At 49.8% G+C, this 18,336-nt stretch overlaps 1 protein-coding gene across 1 annotated transcript; it reads right to left on the bottom strand.

Annotated features, from left to right (window-relative positions):
• Nucleotides 1–11,103: 11,103 nt before the first annotated feature.
• LOC125942042 (uncharacterized) lies at nucleotides 11,104–15,594 on the bottom strand. Its single transcript, XM_049659959.1, has 2 exons — nucleotides 15,343–15,594; nucleotides 11,104–11,752 (listed from the first exon to the last, which is right to left on the bottom strand). The coding sequence occupies exons 1-2, from the start codon at nucleotides 15,511–15,513 to the stop codon at nucleotides 11,378–11,380; spliced, it is 546 nt and encodes a 181-aa protein (XP_049515916.1). The 5' UTR covers nucleotides 15,514–15,594; the 3' UTR covers nucleotides 11,104–11,377.
• Between the last annotated feature and the right edge of the window lie 2,742 nt (nucleotides 15,595–18,336).

The following is an 18,336-nucleotide window of genomic DNA, read 5'->3' as shown; positions in this document are numbered from 1 at the left end:
AGCGCAGCTACCAGCGGAAGACGGACATTTGGCGCGCCCCCGACCACCGCCCGCTCTGCTATCACTGCGGGGAAGCCGGCCATGTCTACCGCCGATGCCCATACCGCGAGATGGGCCTACGAGGGTTCGCCGTCAACGCGCCACGTCCACAGCTTGGCGAGCGACCACGTGACATCGCCGACTACCTTGCCGGAGCCCAGTGGCAACCACGACGACCCTCACGCTCGCCGTCACCAGGCCGCTACATCTCGCCGCATCGCCGCCTGTATGCCGGCCCAACCCGGGGCCGATCTCCCAGCCCATACCCGGGAAACTAAAAGCAGCAACCGATGGAGGTGCGGTTGCTGTACGACGCAATGCCGAAGATCCTCCGCCGCCGACGACGACGACGATTCGCGAATCATCACGACGAGATATCAGCACGCCGCCTAGCAACAGCCTTGACAACACATCGCCGCCGAACGAAGACTTCCGACGCGACGTAGCAGCACCAGAGCAAGCCGACGCAGCCGTGATCCGACGCCACGAATCAACCGCAACGCCAGACGCCGGTCTACCGATCTAGACGTGCTCATCGATGGTCATAACGTCACCGCTCTCGTCGACACTGGCGCCGACTATTCAGTTTTCAGTGGCGCGTTCGCCGCCAAGTTAAAGAAGGTGAAGACGGCCTGGCAAGGACCCGATATACGGACAGCGGGAGGTCACCTAATAACGCCGGCTGGAATCTGCACAGCGCGAGTCACGGTAAACAACCGCACTTACCCGGCGAGCTTCGTAATCCTGCCGCACTGCTCCAGGGACGTCATCCTAGGCATGGACTTTCTAAACCAACATGGTGCAGTCATCGACTTAAGGTCCAAGTCGATAACGCTTTCAACACACAAAGCGATACCGCCGGATACAATCATCAGTTACCATGCCTTGAATGTGCTTGAAGAACAAGTCACCGTTCCGCCTCGCTCGAGCGTAATGATTTCCGTCGGTACCGAAGTGCCTGCAGACATGGAGGGCGTCATCGAGGGCGATCATCACTTACTGCTCGACCTGTGAAATTTGCGTCGCTAGAGGCATAGCTGAGCTACGTGCAGGGAAAGCAAGGGTGATGCTCACGAACTTCAGCCCCGAATACAAGCACATTAACAAAGGCACCCCGGTCACCTACATCGACGAAATAGTACAAGCCAGCAGTGCTTCCGCCTTCACGGATTCCAGTGCACCTTACAACGACGACTATAGTACCTGAGCCAACTTTCGACGTCAATCAGAACCTTCCCAGGCATAAGAAAGAACAACTAAAGGCTCTGCTCCTGCAATACGAGGACTGCTTCTCGTCGTCGTCAAAAGTTCGACAAACCCCTGTCGCCAAGCACCGCATCATTACCTGACGAAAATGTCCGCCCACTCCGTCAGAAGCCCGTACCGAGTTTCGGCGCGTGAACGCGAGGCCATAAGGCAACAAGTCGACGAAATGCTACGCGACATCATCCAGCCGTCCAAGAGTCCGTGGGCGTCCCCCGTGGTGTTAGTGAAGAAGAAGGATGGAACCCTACGTTTCTGCGTCGATTATCGTCGCCTCAACAAGATCACGAAGAAGGACGTACACCCCCTCCCACGGATTGACGACGCATTGGATCGACTCTACAACGCAAAGTATTTTTCGTCGATGGACCTCAAAACCGGCTACTGGCAAATCGAAGTCGACGAGAGGGACCGGGAGAAGACTGCCTTTATAACACCAGACGGACTGTTCGAGTTCAAGGTCATGCCGTTTGGTCTTTGCTCGGCACCTGCGACTTTCCAACGCGTCATGGATACAGTACTGGCAGGCTTGAAGTGGCAGACTTGCCTCGTCTATTTGGACGACGTCGTTGTGTTTGCCTCAAGCTTCGAAGAACACCTGCGGCGCCTTGAAACAGTTCTTCAAGCAATCAAAACCTCCGGACTCACGTTAAAGCCCGAAAAGTGCCGCTTCGCATATGAGGAGCTCTTGTTTTTGGGCCACGTCATCAACAAGTCTGGAGTGCGCCCCGACCCTCAGAAAACTGCGGCCATCTCCAACTTTCCTCCGCCCGCTGACAAGAAGGCAGTGCGTAGGTTTCTTGGACTGTGCGCCTATTACAGGCGCTTCGTCAAGAATTTCTCACGGATCGCTGAGCCACTGACGTATCTCACGAAGGCCGACGTCGAGTTCAAGTGGGAGACGCCGCAAGTCGAAGCATTCGAAGAACTGAAGCGACGCCTGCAATCGCCGCCAATACTTGCGCATTTCGACGAAAACGCCGATACGGAAGTCCACACCGACGCAAGCAGCGTAGGACTCGGCGCCGTGCTTATGCAGAGGACTGACGGACTAGAAAGGGTTGTAAGTTACGCTAGCCGGTCGCTATCGAAGGCGGAAGCAAATTATTCCACAACAGAAAAGGAGTGCCTCGCCATCATCTGGGCTACATCAAAGTTTCGCCCCTACCTCTATGGCAGGCCCTTTAAAGTTGTGAGCGACCACCACGCCTTGTGTTGGCTAGCTAACTTGAAGGATCCTTCAGGTCGCCTCGCACGCTGGAGCCTGAGACTTCAAGCATTTGACATCACCGTCGTTTACAAGTCCGGGCGAAAGCACTCTGACGCCGATTGTTTGTCTCGCGCCCCCGTCGAACCGCCGCCACAAGACGACCAGGACGACGACACTTTCTTGGGACCCATCAGTGCCGACGAATTCGCCGAACAACAACGAGCCGACCCGGAACTAAGGAGCCTTGTAGACTACCTGGAAGGCAAGACTGTCATTGTGCCGAAGGTGTTCAGGCGAGGATTGGCGTCGTTTTTCTTGCAAAACGACATTCTCCTAAAGAAGAACTTCTCGCCTCTCCGAGCCAACTACCTCCTCGTGGTACCCTCAGCATTGCGTTCAGAGGTTCTGCAAGCTCTCCATGACGACCCAACGGCTGGACATCTCGGTTTTTCACGCACTCTCGCGAGGATACAAGAAAAATACTACTGGCCTCACCTCTCTGCCGACGTCGCCCATTACGTAAGGACATGCCGAGACTGTCAGCGACGCAAAACACCGCCGACAAGGCCAGCCGGACTTCTACAGCCAATCGAGCCACCTCGCCGACCGTTCCAACAGATCGGGATGGACTTACTGGGGCCTTTTCCGACGTCGACGTCCGGGAATAAATGGATCGTCGTCGCTACGGACTACCTCACCCGCTACGCTGAAACAAAAGCCTTGCCCAAAGGCAGTGCCGCCGAGGTAGCCCGATTCTTCGTTGAGAACATCCTCCTGCGTCACGGCGCCCCAGAAGTCCTCATCACTGACAGAGGCACGGCCTTTACGGCTGAACTAACTCAAGCCATTCTGCGGTACAGCCAGACAAGCCATCGCCGCACCACCGCCTACCACCCGCAGACGAATGGCCTTACCGAGCGCCTAAATAAGACCATCGCCGACATGCTGGCAATGTACGTCGACGTCGAACACAAGACGTGGGATGCCATCCTTCCGTACGTGACCTTCGCATACAACACGGCCGTGCAAGAAACGACGCACATGACGCCGTTCAACCTGGTCTACGGAAGGAACCCGGCAACGACGCTTGACGCTATGCTACCAGACGTCGCTGACGAAGAAAATCTCGACGTTGCCACTTATTTGCAGCGTGCCGAAGAAGGTCGACAGCTCGCCCGCCTGCGCATCAAGAACCAGCAGAGGACCGACAGCCGACACTACAATCTACGACGACGCTACGTCGAGTACCAGCCCGGCGACCGTGTTTGGGTCTGGACTCCGATTCGCCGACGAGGACTCAGCGAGAAACTGTTGCGTCGCTATTTCGGACCCTACAAGATTATCCGACGTATTGGCGCACTGGACTATGAGGTCGTGCCAGACGGCATTTCGCAATCACAGCGTCGCCGGGCACGACCTGAAGTCATCCATGTGGTGCGTCTTAAACCTTTCTACGCCCGCTGACGAACTTAGGTACTTTGTTACTTTTTTTTTCTTTATTACGCGTGGTTTTGTTTATATACGCTTTCACATTTGTTTGTAGCATCGGGACGATGCTTTTTAAGGGGAGGGTATTGACACGTATACATGTTTATCTTTCACCGGTGGCCGCTTTCCACCGGCTAACAAATGTTAAACGTTATCGCTCGGCGCAGGACGCGCCTGTATCGGAAGTTTCTAGAACATTATCGATGCTTCTTTCCATTGCCTGTTTTCACCGACGCTTCTGTTATCTGATTGCATGACTGACGCGAATTGTCTAGAACTTTCTGGAAGACACGCGGGCATCAGGGATTAATCTAGAACCTTCGATGACTCAGGTATAAAAGCCGACGCGTTTCGCCGCTGATCAGATTTTCGACGATCGCCGACTGTGTTCGCCGCTATCGTTGTGCTTTGAGTGTACCTTGCTTTTGTGGGCACAGGTTCGCCCAATAAACAACCCGTTTCGTCGTACACTGTTTTACGACTGTTTTCTTCAGCGTCACTACTACGTGACAATACACAGACATTTCGCTATAGAAGTCCCCTTGCCACTGAATACAGCAGTTCAGGGTGACTGACCGTCCCTGGAATGATTACAGAAAAAATCAGAAGCTGTCACAAGCAACAGCGCCCTAAATCTACATTCAACTCATGCAGGGCCTTCACAACACTAAGCCCTGGTGTCCTATATTTAGGACACGAAGATCAGGGCGTGCCGTGGGCTATGCGCAAATAAGAGGCAAAACTTCCCGATATAAATACACCCCTAAACATATCAGAAACAACACACAGAATTATGATCACTACGTAAAATATTAAAGTAAAAGTAAAATATTATCAAAAGGCGTGGATACTGCTGCAGTCGCGTTTCTTGCTTGCCGCCATTTTTATTTCACCTCTAGGGCTTTCTGAGGAAGACAAGGATGATGAAACTGTCACCTATGCTGGCGGAGGTGTATGGAGAACACCTAAAATTAATTTTTTGTGCTTGATAACCATTTGTGTCACGATTTAGAACAATTTCTTTTCGTGTCCTTTTTATAGGACGCCAGGGCCGAAAGGGCTAGGCAAGAACAAAACGTACTATGATCGCAGAAATCATGATATGTACTTGGACTATGCGGCGGTTGCGATAGCATCATATGGGTAGAATAATAGAGGAATAATGCAGAAATCAGTAAGAAAATGTGTAATTTAACTGCCTGCAGAACGCCAAAATATTCTGCACCCAAAATTAAAGAAGAGTATTGCTTCGTTTCAAAAAATAAGTAAAAACAGGTAGTTCAAAACGAAAGAAAAGGCCAAACGAAAGCCACAGATGATGCGGCAAGCCGAACTACCCAATATCCGAGTGCGTTTGTTGGGAAACGCCACGTCGGCCGAGCTTTCAATGGGCGTCGTCGGTCAAAATTGGCTATTGATGTACTCGTAAATTTTGTATTGGCATGATAATTTTGATGATCATGGTAACTGTTAGAATAAACGGCAAAATTTCTGCGGTTTTAAAAGCTAATTAACAGTCATACGTTTTCATAATTACGTGTTTATGAACCTGAAGGAAGGGAGCTTTTTACTTGCATTGATTTTTGGTGCTTCGCTATCTAAAGGACAAACTTCACTCGGCGGGGAACTTTAGTGAAGCGGTCAATGACTTCGCACACTTTGATGCCCACGTCTCTGTGGGCGTATAGAAGCGCCAGCCTAACCGTGTGTCCCTCAGACATTGTAGAGCGCAAGTAGTTTTTTAGTAATATTATTTTAAAAATATTCTCTCTGAGCTGACAGTGGTCACTGGAAGGGTGACTAGAATCTACAGCAGTTTGTACACGTTTACATAACGTGCAGTAGCAATGAGACAGGGCATCTATTCCGGTGTTAAAACCTAAAAACACTCCTTCGATATCCTTAGCATCCTTGTTTAGGTACTTTGCACAAGCAGTAAGCTGTTCGATTCCAGCAATAGCCATCGTTTCGTCAGCAAGTATGGAGAAGCAGCCTTCAGCGTTTACTTTTGCATCGAGGCTTTCTTTGATAATTTCACCACAAAGTTCTTTAATTTGGTTTTGTATATCCTCTGGGGCAAGATACGAGGCATTACTGGGGCAACTTTCCAAATGGTTATTCAGATAAGTATGTCCACAATCAGCTCGCATGCGAAGAAGCGCTCTGAAAATACCAGTATTTTCAGCGGGGGCTTTGCTTAAATCCATAAGGCCACTGTCCCTATGGCCACCGAGAGCCAGACCTTGTCGCCCGCAAAAAGAACTGCCTCAATAATAATCCTGGCCGTTAACTTTCTTCTGTTTTCTATTATTTTACTTCGCCTTCCCTGGTCCAGCTGATCAATCACATTGGGTGCGCTTCCTGAAAATGTTTGGAGAAAATTATGAGCTGCCAGCTGACTGTCACAGTGATTTTTAGTATTTTCGTGTGTGTGAAAGATTGTGAGAGCGTGCATCCATTTCGGGAATGACTTGGACACGAGGGCTCCAGTGCGTGCATGTTGTCCCAACTTTATAAGAACATTAAACCTATAAAGCTCCAGAATTGAAAACCGAAAGCACGCCTTTGGAAATGTCAGTGCATCTCTGGCGTCAAAAATTTATGAGAACTTTATATCCATAAAGTATCAGAATTGAAATCCATGCGGTCCGTAGATTCCGCGGCCGCTGCGAGATGCCGCAACGCGCCGGCTCGCTATCGAAAAGCGCTTGAAAGTTTGTACTTAGATGGGGCTCCTTGCATAAGGTGACTACAGGTGCAAGGGCGTTGCCACGAAATCCATCCCGCATTGGCAATGTTCTTGCCGAAATGTCTTTTCAAGCGTCAAAAAGATATTGTAGACAAAATCCAGAATGATTCCCGGCAACGGTGTTTGTTTTGGTCGGCGGTGCATGCCAGCACGAAAGAAGTTTCGTGTGGGAGGGGGTGAAGCCTGACAACGCCCCTGGTCCTCTAGTATGTCTCCCGCCAGGTTTCAGGGTCTTCAGACGATACTCCACGGAAAGTTGGTCACTCCCTGTGCTGTCGAAGTACGATGGCGGCTGACAATACTCAGTTCGTCGAAATGAAGATCCACTAGTGTTGCAAGGCTGGATTCAACAGCGGAGCTCAAACGCCAACCGACACGCTCCCGTTCTCAAAACTCGGGGTAGTCGGCTCGGTGACGTCTCTTAATTCTCAGAAGCAACCTCGGCACGGTATTCCGGATCGGCTCGTCGTCGTCTATCACATTCTCGCTGGCAGCACGGCGCGCTTCCTGGTAAGCCGCTTCTTCTTCGGATGTTCGGATCTTCTTTGGTCGTCCCATGTCAAGGCAGATGTGCACGGCAGAGCCGACGAGAGTTCTGCCGCTGTGGCGGCGGCTCCGAGCTTTATCTCCCTGGTGACGTCACGGCCAAGCTGCGCATCCACACTTTCCAGGGCATGGCTGGAGGGAGAGGAGGCGACGCACATGCCGCTCCGTGAGGTGCTTGCTATGGCAACGCGCGGTGACGTCATCGCCACGCGCAGTTTTTGTTCGCACTACGTGGCCTAACCAAGAGCATAAACATCTGCGCTGTTAAATGTCGCAGTTTCCACCGAAAGGTGAAGCATCGATTGCGATACAATAAGACAGCGATATGAAGTAGAGATTGTTTTATCCCCCGTAAGAACTCGTAAACATTTGCTTACTAACTGAACTAACGAACACGGTGTCATGCGCGCACAGGAAAACGAGCACATCTCACTCGATGGGCGAGGACACGCAGTGAAAACGCTGGCGTGAGCGAGAATGGCAGCAACAGCGAGCCAATTTACCCTCGTGTTGAGCTGAATTGACCCTAAGCGGCAAGACTGTAGCACAAAGGAAGCTATGAGCCCTCGGCGCACCTAGATTCTTCTGCGCAGATCACTTTCAAAATATGGGGCCCGCGCAGCTGACTACTCATTGCAATTCGTTTCCAAGATAGGGCCCGCGTGGCCGCGCTCAGTCGTGCCATGCGCAACCACCACCATAGTAGGACGCCCACCCCCAGCCCCTCCACGGCGCCTTGCACGCTGTGGAAGACGGCGGGCTTCGTCCCCGCATTCCTCCCTTGCGCGCGCGTGATCAAGCCTCGCGCCTACAATACGGCGCACGGCGACGGTGTTACCTCACTTGGACTTGATACGGAACATCACGGCGACGGCGAAGATGACGGCGGAAATGCGCCTGGAGTTGCCATATAACTTCAGTCAAAATAAAATTGACAGGACCGAAAGTTTGTAGCGATTTCTGCTTCATTCTACGCCACCCTTATCCACCGCTCACAGCCGGCTGCCATCTCATCGATGATGCGGGTGGAGTGTGGCTCTCACCTATCACCTTTTTAGCCCTTTCGCGATATATCAGCACACCAGCATGGTGGCTCTGAAAGCATCTCTGGAGTGAGAATAGAGAGAAATTCGCGTAGAGATACCTTGGGAGCCACAGTTAAAGCATACCCAGAACGTTTAAAGGTCGTGATCAAGGACAAGAGCAAATACATCAAATAAGGTGTTTTCTTTTGCATTGCTAATGTATCGCAGAAATCCTGTAAAAGAGGTTTCTTGACAAGTTTTTATTCTCAAGCAAAATATTAGGCATAAACATTATACATTATTTATGGCGCACCCTCTTGAGAGAAGAAAAGGCAACAACCCACTAGATAAACAACGTTGAATATCCGGTTCCATAGTTTGATAGCACCAAACAAAGAATGCAGTGCCTTTTTTTCATGACGACAATCTGTTTCTTAGGCTTATAGACAAGCTTTTGCAGGCAGTTTTCTTCTGTGTCTGACAGTTGTACTCACGGTACACTGATGCGTGATTACCAGTGCTCGTCAATGACCATGACTTCTCAAATTTCCGGCATCAGCTTCTAAAACCTTGATGTGAAATTGTATGGTACATTAGCGATGATGAACAATGAAATTCCCAGAGGGGAAACTTCCAAAGATGCTGTTTGTTCTCGTATCCTGTTATTTGTGTGATTGAGTGAACTTTATTGGGTCCACAATAGACGAGAGTAAACTCGTGAAAAATTTGTTGCCCGAAAGGCGAAGTGTTGATTGCGATAGCAAATTAGTGGACAGCTATACGAAGTAAGAAGAGTAGTTTTATCGGCCGTATTGGCTCGCAAGCATAGGCACACTAACTAAAATAAAAAACATGCTGTCACGCGCGCACAAACATGAACGTACCTCACTCGATGACCGCGGAAACTCGCTATCAAAACGCTGGAGCAAGTAAGAGTGGGAGCAGTATCGAGCGAATTTACCTTCGGCTGACGCTCTCGTCAACGCGAACTAAGCCGCAAAAACACAGCGTAGATGCCCCTTCACATGATGCGATTTTCATCGGACCGGAAGTGCGATTTCCGTCGCATGCGCCGAAAATCGCAGTCGCAGTGCCGACTCTGCGATTTTCAGCTGCGACCAACCGGTTGGTCGCAGCGTCGCAACGTCGCAGCGACCGCTGCGATTTTCCATCGAAATTGCGCCGAGAGCTATTCCGCGGTCTGTTTTGGAAAGCGGCGTGGGTCGCACAACACAACGTTTATAGATACTTTTTCGTCTATAAATGTTGGCTCAACAAGCCTCGAACAGTGCAACTAATTGAGTGGAGCCGTGGATTGCGCAATCCGTACGTACCATCAGCACCGACACCCGAACAGTGCAGATAAAAAACTTGTAGGTCAGATTCGGTTCTGTGATTTCTATGCGTTTGTTGACACGCTACTTTGCGAATCACATGACGCTTTTTACGGCGGACTTTTTTCCCCGCCGCAGATGATTTTCAAGATACAGCGGTAGGGTGGTCGCGCGCGGCGTGGAGCGCGCCTCCCCCGCCCCCCTCCTTTCCTTCCCTTCCCCCGGAGCCTTGCGGAGCCCTGCTTCACGGGCGGGCGCGCGTGGCCGCTCGGGCCATCTGGTGTAGAACGCCCCCACCCCCTCTCCCCTCCTCTTACGTGCGCGAGATTGAGCCGCGATCGCGGGCTCACCCTCGCACGCTTTTAGTCGCACATACAGAATACGGCGCGCGGCGACGATTTTATCGCCCTTGGACTTTATACGTAACCTCACGGTGACGACGGCGATGGCAGAAATGGGCTTGGAGTGTCCATATATTGGCTGTCGCAGTAAAACAAAAATGAAACGTTCTCTTGCTAGTCCAGCAGTGTGTCGTCTTCCCTTCTTTTCATGTCACTTTCTGCCGGAAAACGTTCTTTTGTTACAAAATGTTAGCTACATGTAGGCAGCTAATGCTCATTGGTAGCCTTCCCTGTTGCTTCCACGAAGAGCCCCTCGAGGTATAGCGCTGAAATAAACGCAGAGCACTTTTGCAAAAAAGCTATGAGACACAATAAATGCGTATCCAGGTTTAAGTAAACAACTCGCGAAAATAGAGCTTCAAATGTTCCGTGCAAAACATCTGAGGCTAACTACTTACGAGCTTGCGATTCTAAAGCTTGAGCAAAGTTCCAAATCTACTTACCTAAAGAAACCTTATTCTGTAAACTCCAGAAATCTCAAACTATCAGGAATAAACAACCTCCCACGGAACCTATATCGCTGGTGTTCGCCCCGAATAGCCTACTGACTTGTACTTCTAAGTCGTAACCGCGGTGGTCGCGGTCTGAATGCTGTTCTTGCTAACCAGAAACAACAAAAGTCTTGACAGTCACACGATTCTCTCCACTCGCTCCACTCTGTCACCAATTTGGGTCTGGGCGACTTGCCTTCTTTACCTCGTACCGCCGATTCACGTCACCCTACCACCCCACGTCGTTCGGGCACCTAGCGCTCCTGCACCGTGTACGGAGGGGCCCACCTTATGGCACCGACAAGCGGTGTCGGTACACTGCTGGCAGCTGTGAGCCGAAGCAAGTGCGCGGCTGGTATTGGGACATTGGTAATAAATGACATTTGCATTTTGTGGCTGTTGTAGGTTGCAATACGCCATGGTAAGCTTCCATTTGATGAAAGTTTTAATTTTCTTAACTTCCAAATTTGGGAGATCGGCTTAGAATCAAGATCGGTCTATGTTGGAAGATATACAATAGGCCTATTTAAATAGCCTGAGTTCTAGCTCACACTACAGGAATAAATAGCATATATTATGCGATAAATATTATTACAGAATTTAATTTAGACGCTACAGTTGTCTGATATTATCGCTTAGCCAATTCAATTTTGCAGAGTCATGCACCAGACCATTTCTGTATTTTATGCAAGAAACTTTACGATTAGACAATATAATCATTTAATTTTTTAATTTAAAATAAATGGGACGTGAGGCGGGATAAAACGTGTCAGAAAGCACTGACATTAGAGGGAAACACTACTCATACAAAGCGTTACCGTCTCTTATTGGTCACCAGTAAACCCAGAAGTTACATTTTCTTCTCTGGTACATGGCATCCCTGAGCCCACAGTCGAAACTTCGTGTGAAACGCACGGAGTTCCTCAGCACCGCGTTCACCAAGTCAGCGCGCTGTGGGTCACCGCAGTGCGTCATGGTCCAGAAGACGTAGAACAGCTGCCAGTTGTTGTAGCGATCGTGCAGGTAGACCTCCGCGTCGAAGCTCTCGAAGATGGCCTTGCGGTAGACGTCGAACAGCGGGCCCAGCAGCGCGGACTCGTAGATGAGCTCCTTGAGGAGAGTTGCATTGCCATCGACATCCAGAGAGGCGTTGTGCACTGACCGGAAACACTCCGTGACATAGGCAAGGTGCTGGTCGTGACCATCCTGCGAGTGGCGGTTGCAGATAAAATGTCGGAAATCAATATTTGTTGATGTAATTCACAAAAATGCACTACTTGTACGGCTCATTAGGTTAAAATGATTAGGGTACAAGAGAGAACTTAAGTGCAAATGAGGCAGACTAGCGCAGATGCATAGAAAAACTTGGTGGACGCTTAAGCCTCGCCTTTATAGTGGATCCCATTGGTATTCACAGATCCCTGACTCCAGCTCCCGCCGCCCGGAAACTGCAGCTTATGTAACCGTAATGTTTACCAGGAAACGCTGGCGGCGAACGCTATGCACGAAGGCGAGCTTTCTGGTATGTGGGGTGCGCCGCTCCCACTGAGACAGACCTCAAACAGCAGCTGGAAAATGGGTTTGTGTTTGAGTTTCCGCGTAAAAGAATTATGTTTTACCGTATATTCAAATTATAATCCCACGCTCTCATGTCTGTAGGTTGTGTATAAGTCGTACTTCATGAATTTTCTGACGCATTTTACTTTGATAAATTCAATTACTTTAGTAACACCTATCTCCTACTTGGAGGGCCTGCGTGGTTCAGGATGCGTGGTTCTAGATAATTTTTTCCATACGGAGAACGCAGCCAACGCCGACACCGGATTTTCTGCGACATGGGGCCCTAAACGCTGTCGTGTTAAAATGATTACCACGCAGATTACAAAGGCAATATTTGAGAGTCTGGTAAGACAACAAGAGTTCGTAACAGGTAGCAGTTTTTAGAAGGTGTGATAGAGCACATTTACCTAAGCCGAACATAGTTAACGAAGGAATCCGAATTATGGAACCAAACTTCTATGCAAATAAAAATGGTTTAAGCGCGTGTGGGAAATACTCTCAAATGATGACCGAGAGCTTGCCGTTACCGAAGGGGAAAAAACCCCAGCAAATCGTTGCATCCTTACAGTACTGACCTACATGGTGGAAACTTGGAGGACAACACAGAAGCATGGCAGGTTGCTTAAGGCCGAGCAATGGGTGATGGAATGCAAAATGGCGGCCGTAATGTTAATATATACTGGAAGACAGCTGAATATAGATCCCAAAACAAACCGGTGTGGCTAATATTCTAGTTAAGATCAAGAGGTATAAATGAAGCTGGACAGGCCATGTAACACATAAGGAAATTAACGGATGATACAATAATGTTGCAGTGCGGGTGAATAGAGAAGGGAAGCCCCGTAGAGGACGGCAGAGAATTCAGTGGCGTGATGAAATTAGAAAATTTGCAGGCAGAAGAGGAGGTCACATCACGCAAGACAGGCGTAATCGTAACCCGCCGTGGTTGCTCAGTGGCTATGGTGTTGGGCTGATGAGCAAGAGGTCGCGGATCGAACCCCGGCCACGGCGGCCGCATTTCGATGCGGGCGTAATGCTAAAACACCCGTGTACTTACACTTAAGTGCACGTTAAAAAAAACCAGGTGGTCCAAATTTCCGGAGGCTCCCACTACGGCGTGCCTCATAATAAGATCGTGGTTTTGGCACGTAAAATCCCCTAATTTAATTTTTTAGGGGTAATTGTAGACCGAGGGAAGTGTCCTTCTACCAGGAATGAACTGCTACAGCTGCTGCGGCTGCTTCTGCTGGTGAAGATAATAAAAAAAATGTCACAGTTTCGCCCTAAGGGCGAAGCAATGAATGCGATAGCAACACAGCAATGTCATACGAAGTAAGGTGAGCGGCTTTGGTAGCAATATGAATTGTAGTAAACATGAGCTGATTAAGTAAGCAGGTGTGCTGCGGCGTAAGTAGACCGACATGAAGAGAGACTCGATGACCACGAGAAGGCGCGTGTGAAACGGTGGTGTTGATGAGAAGCGCTTCCTGTGGGCAGCGCGTGCGAAGGGACACACCTGGAGCGCTGCACTGCCGATCCGGGCAGCACTATATGTGTAGCGTGAATTGGAAAATGTGGCCCGACTATTCCTAACTGAATGAACAAGCGTGGTGTCAGCGCGCACAAACAAACATGAATAGATCACACTGAATGACTGCAGACAACGAATGTCAAAACGCTGGCAGCAAGCGCATATGCCGCAGCGGGCGAAGGTACGTGCGGTCTATCGCTTCAACGGAAACTGAGCGGCGAATGCACAGCGCATGAAGGTCAGAGCCGTGTGGAGATAAGAGGCGGTGCGGGCGAGCGATGAGCGCGGTTGTTGGCAAAGTAAAAGAGCGCCCCCCCCCCCCCCCCCCCCGCTCCCTCCGGCGCTGGCTTCTCGCTTCCTTGCTTGCGCGTGGGCGATTGAGTGCGTTCGCTCTCCGTGATAGCGTGCGTCCCCGGACGCTTCCGCTCGGGCATACGGTGCGCAGCGAAGATTTTATCTATACGGAACCTCACGGCGACGGCGACGCCGACTGCAGAAATCCGGTTGAAGTGTCCATATAACTGCTATCGCTATAAAAATCACAGGCCTGCGCGGCACACGCAGCACAGTCACAGCGTAAGCTGGTGGAGCAGCTCATGAGTAGCTCTAATTTGGGCTCCACGCACAACAGGGTCTTCGCGACATTCTGTTCGCCTCATTTTGACGAGAACGATATGAACTGTCCGCCCGGCGTCGATGGGGAGCTGAGGCTTGTAATGCTCTCTGCACAGCAGTCTGCTGAGCCAGATCAAGCCTTACAACCGCAACTTACATGTCGGGCGCGCCGCGCTTGCAGGCACCTTAACTAGATGGCGCCACCACACTGGCGGATGCTCGGCACCTTGGAAGCACGCTGATTGCGTGCTTCATCTGAATCGCATATCGTCGTCTGCGCCTGCGGACGCTGCGTTTACAGGCATCTTACCTAGATGGCGCCATCAAACTGGCGGAGGCTCGAGTCGTCTGCCCCTGCGTGCTTGCATTAAGGGTATTTTTAGTGGCCCGATAGCAAGCGCTTACGTGGCTCAGTGGTAGAGTATCCGACTCCCACGCAGCGGGCGCGATCCCGGCGGGAATCGGGTACTTTTTTCGCGTTTCCGGCGATAGCGGCTACGCGGCGGAAGCCGCCGGCGGCGGCATCATCGCGACCCGAAACGGCTATTGGAATGAGCCCATAGCAGCTTACGCTGTAAAATATATATCTACGTAACTTATAAATAGAAGAAAGGCGAGTCGACAGCAGTTAACATTGAAGAAAAACGAGACCATCTTGAGCACACTAGCGTATCATGTGGTTTAAACTGCGCTACATTAGGGATCGGCCAGCACCTTTAGACTTTACTATCTTCGCCCACAATTTTTGTTGTGTAAAGGTTCTCCTCCGGTTTTAGGCACGCGCAGTTGGAATGAGCCCATGTGGGTTCAATTTCGGCCTTTTTGCGCTTAGTACACCGCAGTATTACTGATCCGTACATACCTATTCGCTAACGTGGTGCATCTGTTCTTTTTTCAAGCTTCATCTTGACGCCTTTTTCGTTGGCCTACGGGCACTTGGAGGGCTCAAATCATCCAACGTGACGACAAGAAAGTGGCTAGATGTAACTATCACACGAACACCTTATCCATCTGAAGTCTCCGAAGAAGCCGTGTTTTGCATAATTAGGGCCAATGCCTCTGCCTGCAAACTACAGGAAACGGAGCTCACCTTCCAGGAGTATGGTCCCTCTGGTTGTGGCAGCAGCAGACGCATAAGCGACGCCGAAAGAGGGAGCGCCAGCACAGGCTCTTCCACGTCACTCTCCACCATGGTCGCCATGAGGCCGTGAGGCACCGTCAGTACGTTTCGAGCACGGTCATACTTGGTCTGTTGGGCCATCAGAAAAGCAACTTGTTGTTAACCATTTTGTCAATACGATTTCAACAAATATCGATTTTTGCTTGTATTATGAAAATAAACTACACATGCAATAACTCAAATTTATTTCTACGCGTGTTTTAATATATTCACATAATAAACTGACTGCACTCAAGCTTAAATGATGTCGCAGGGCAAGTTTTTATGCTAACAAGAAGGTTTCCTGCTTAAGTAATTCTCACAGAAGACGTCGGCACATATGTACTTTGTTGTTGTCTTGAGTTGTTGTTAACCCAGAGAAAACCGCGACGACTACAGGGAACGTTACTTGGATTGTCAGGAAGTTGAGCGCCGGACATCCTTTATAGAATGTAACAATGTCAAAACAGTGTGCTGTTTTAGATGGAAAAAAATATTTTTTTACATGCCGTATGTGCATGCACCACCCACGCACGAGAATGATGCTTGCACGCTTACACGTCATTTGCAGTGAGGCACGTAGATACGCGGTCAATTTTTATTTGTCCTCTAAAGCGAAACTCGCCCTATCACATGACTACATATGGCCTCTGGGACTCTGTCTAAGCTTACTTTACCCATAGATGGTTTCCGTTGAATTTTAATATACGTGCTCGTAGTCGGCTGTTTAGAAGTACGACAGCTTTGTAGTGCTCACCGTCAGGTATATGTGTGCGCTTATGCTCTGATTCGTTCGCACGGCTTTGTTTGGTGTGGAAGCATAGGTTTGTTTCTGCGTTTACAGGCAACTATTTCATTCAGAGTGGACAGCGATCGACAGCACAGCTAACGGTACGAGCGGCCAAGTCGAAATTGTCTTGCGTCGTCCAAGGGGCCAGGGCCTCCCCACTCTGCCGTTTACGTTCAGTGCACTGCAGTGCATTCAAAATGGATAGTTCGCTTAGCAATGCCAAGGTAATTTGCAATGATTGACATCAAACCATACCGGCAGGTCAGCGGCTCCACTGTTTCAACGTCTAGGCATGAAACTTCTCTATGTCTGGACAAACGTCTCTATATCCCTAAACAAGACATAAAATTCCTACATCTAGGTTCTCCTAGATTTGGCAGCACTAGTGGAACCTATGAGTTAATTCTGTGCCGATTCCAGGAAACCCAAACGCGCTGTCGAGCGCGGCCGAAATACTTGCCACGGTAACACACGTGTAAAAACTCCACTCCCGTAGCTTTGCTTTTAATGCCAAACAAAGTTGTGAGCATGTACAGTCGTAGCCAAAAGAGAATGCGTCGCTATTGGCAGTGAAGCTCGCCTCCGAAAGAACTATGTCACCGCAACATTTACAATGATCCTAAACCGCCCTTAAAGCTTGGTGAAGAAACATATGCCGCGGATAGCATACGCTGCTGCGAACATCTCAGCCAAATTCTATAGCTGATTCGTATAGCTGATTCCCGAGCGTGGCTGCTATTCGCCAATAGCAGACATCAATCAAGAAGCATCAGAAGACTATTGCGACAGTCGTCTGCTCACGCTCGGCCGCGACCGCCCACGCAGTAATAAAACTTTAGCCACTCTGTTTAGCGGGGTGTCGTAGCCATCGGCTCTCGCGAATTTCGTTTAGTCCAGAACACTCAATTAACCTCGAACTACGGCATACTTAAGCCCAGACCACGCTAGTACGCTATGCCCACTACGCCTCCCGATGAATAGCGTTGGTGTCCGCAAGGGACGCGCGCTCACACTGGGCCCCTCCTGGCCAGACCTGCTTCGTAAGCCGGTCTTCCCTACGTAGCATGGCCAGGCTGTAGCACGCAAGTACACGCTCGAGAGTTGAGCGTAGCCACACCTAGCTGCATCTGCAGCATAGTGTTAATACCGCGGCCTGTTTAGTCGTAGCGCCGTAGGCGAGACACCACCACTCTATCGCAGCCGACACTCCTCTCCTCCTCCGGAACGGAGGACGTTGAAGGCGAATGAGAAAGGTAAATATCGCGCTCAATGTGTTTGCGTTCGTACCAGGTCTTGTTGCAAAAACGCATTTCGATACAGCATTCCTGGAAGGCGCCATTCTAGGAGATGCCAAGGTGGTACTGAAGCTTCAAATAAATATGGGTCAGGGTTCCTTTGAGTTCCCTCTACCTCCTCTAATCACGAACTAGTTTGAAAGACTGTCGTGGTAGAATGCTCCCTAGATGGCGCTTAACAAATTCCAGCGTGTAGTCGAGATTGCCGGTGGGGCCTTGTGAGGAGCCCTTTAAGGTCGACAGAAAGTGCCAAGGACCAGTCGCGTTGAATATCACCTGCGAAACTGTGCCCATGGTCGAAGAGGACCCAAGGCTGCATGGTGATTCGGACATACAAAACATTGTCAGAACTAAACACCAGTCTAAATACTCCTAATTATTAAATACCTTTCTCGTATGTCGGCGCCTTCGCCTTGCATTCTTGGAACGTTCTCGAGTACGGGAAACGTGCTGCGGATTATGCGACGTGACTGGACATTCTGCTTTGACGAAAGAAAAAAATGCGCTATCTACCTTTTGGCAGATGGTACACAAGTTCACACTTATCATTCTGAAGAAAAACAATTCTTATGTAGGAAATTGTAATGCTTTGTGCCATTGATCAAACCTTACAGCTCATTGGTGCATACAGAGTGTAGGTTAATGACTCATGAAACCTCTGCTTGCTTAGTGGGGCAGTAGTTCTGGAGATCCACAGAATCACGAAGCGGTTCAAAATGGTGATTTGCCGAAGACTGCATCTTGCTATGATATTCAAACTGTCTCAGAATGGGAAGTCAAATGTTCTCAAAGCATTACATGTATACCAGCACATCGCACCTTCCAAGAGAAGACTGACGT

This window comes from Dermacentor silvarum, unplaced genomic scaffold (genome assembly GCF_013339745.2).
Source record: "Dermacentor silvarum isolate Dsil-2018 unplaced genomic scaffold, BIME_Dsil_1.4 Seq946, whole genome shotgun sequence".
NCBI lineage: Eukaryota > Metazoa > Arthropoda > Arachnida > Ixodida > Ixodidae > Dermacentor > Dermacentor silvarum.
The sequence above is the reverse complement of the archived record's forward strand: the minus strand, read 5'-3'. Positions and strand labels throughout refer to the sequence as shown.

Bases quoted from the DNA above. Each gene is read 5' to 3' on its own strand.
- LOC125942042 (XM_049659959.1), bottom strand. From the start codon at position 15,513: ATGGCCCAACAGACCAAGTATGACCGTGCTCGAAACGTACTGACGGTG. The intron at 11,753-15,342 runs GTGAGCTCCGTT...CGCCACTCGCAG, and splicing joins AGGGACCATACTCCTGGAAG to GATGGTCACGACCAGCACCT.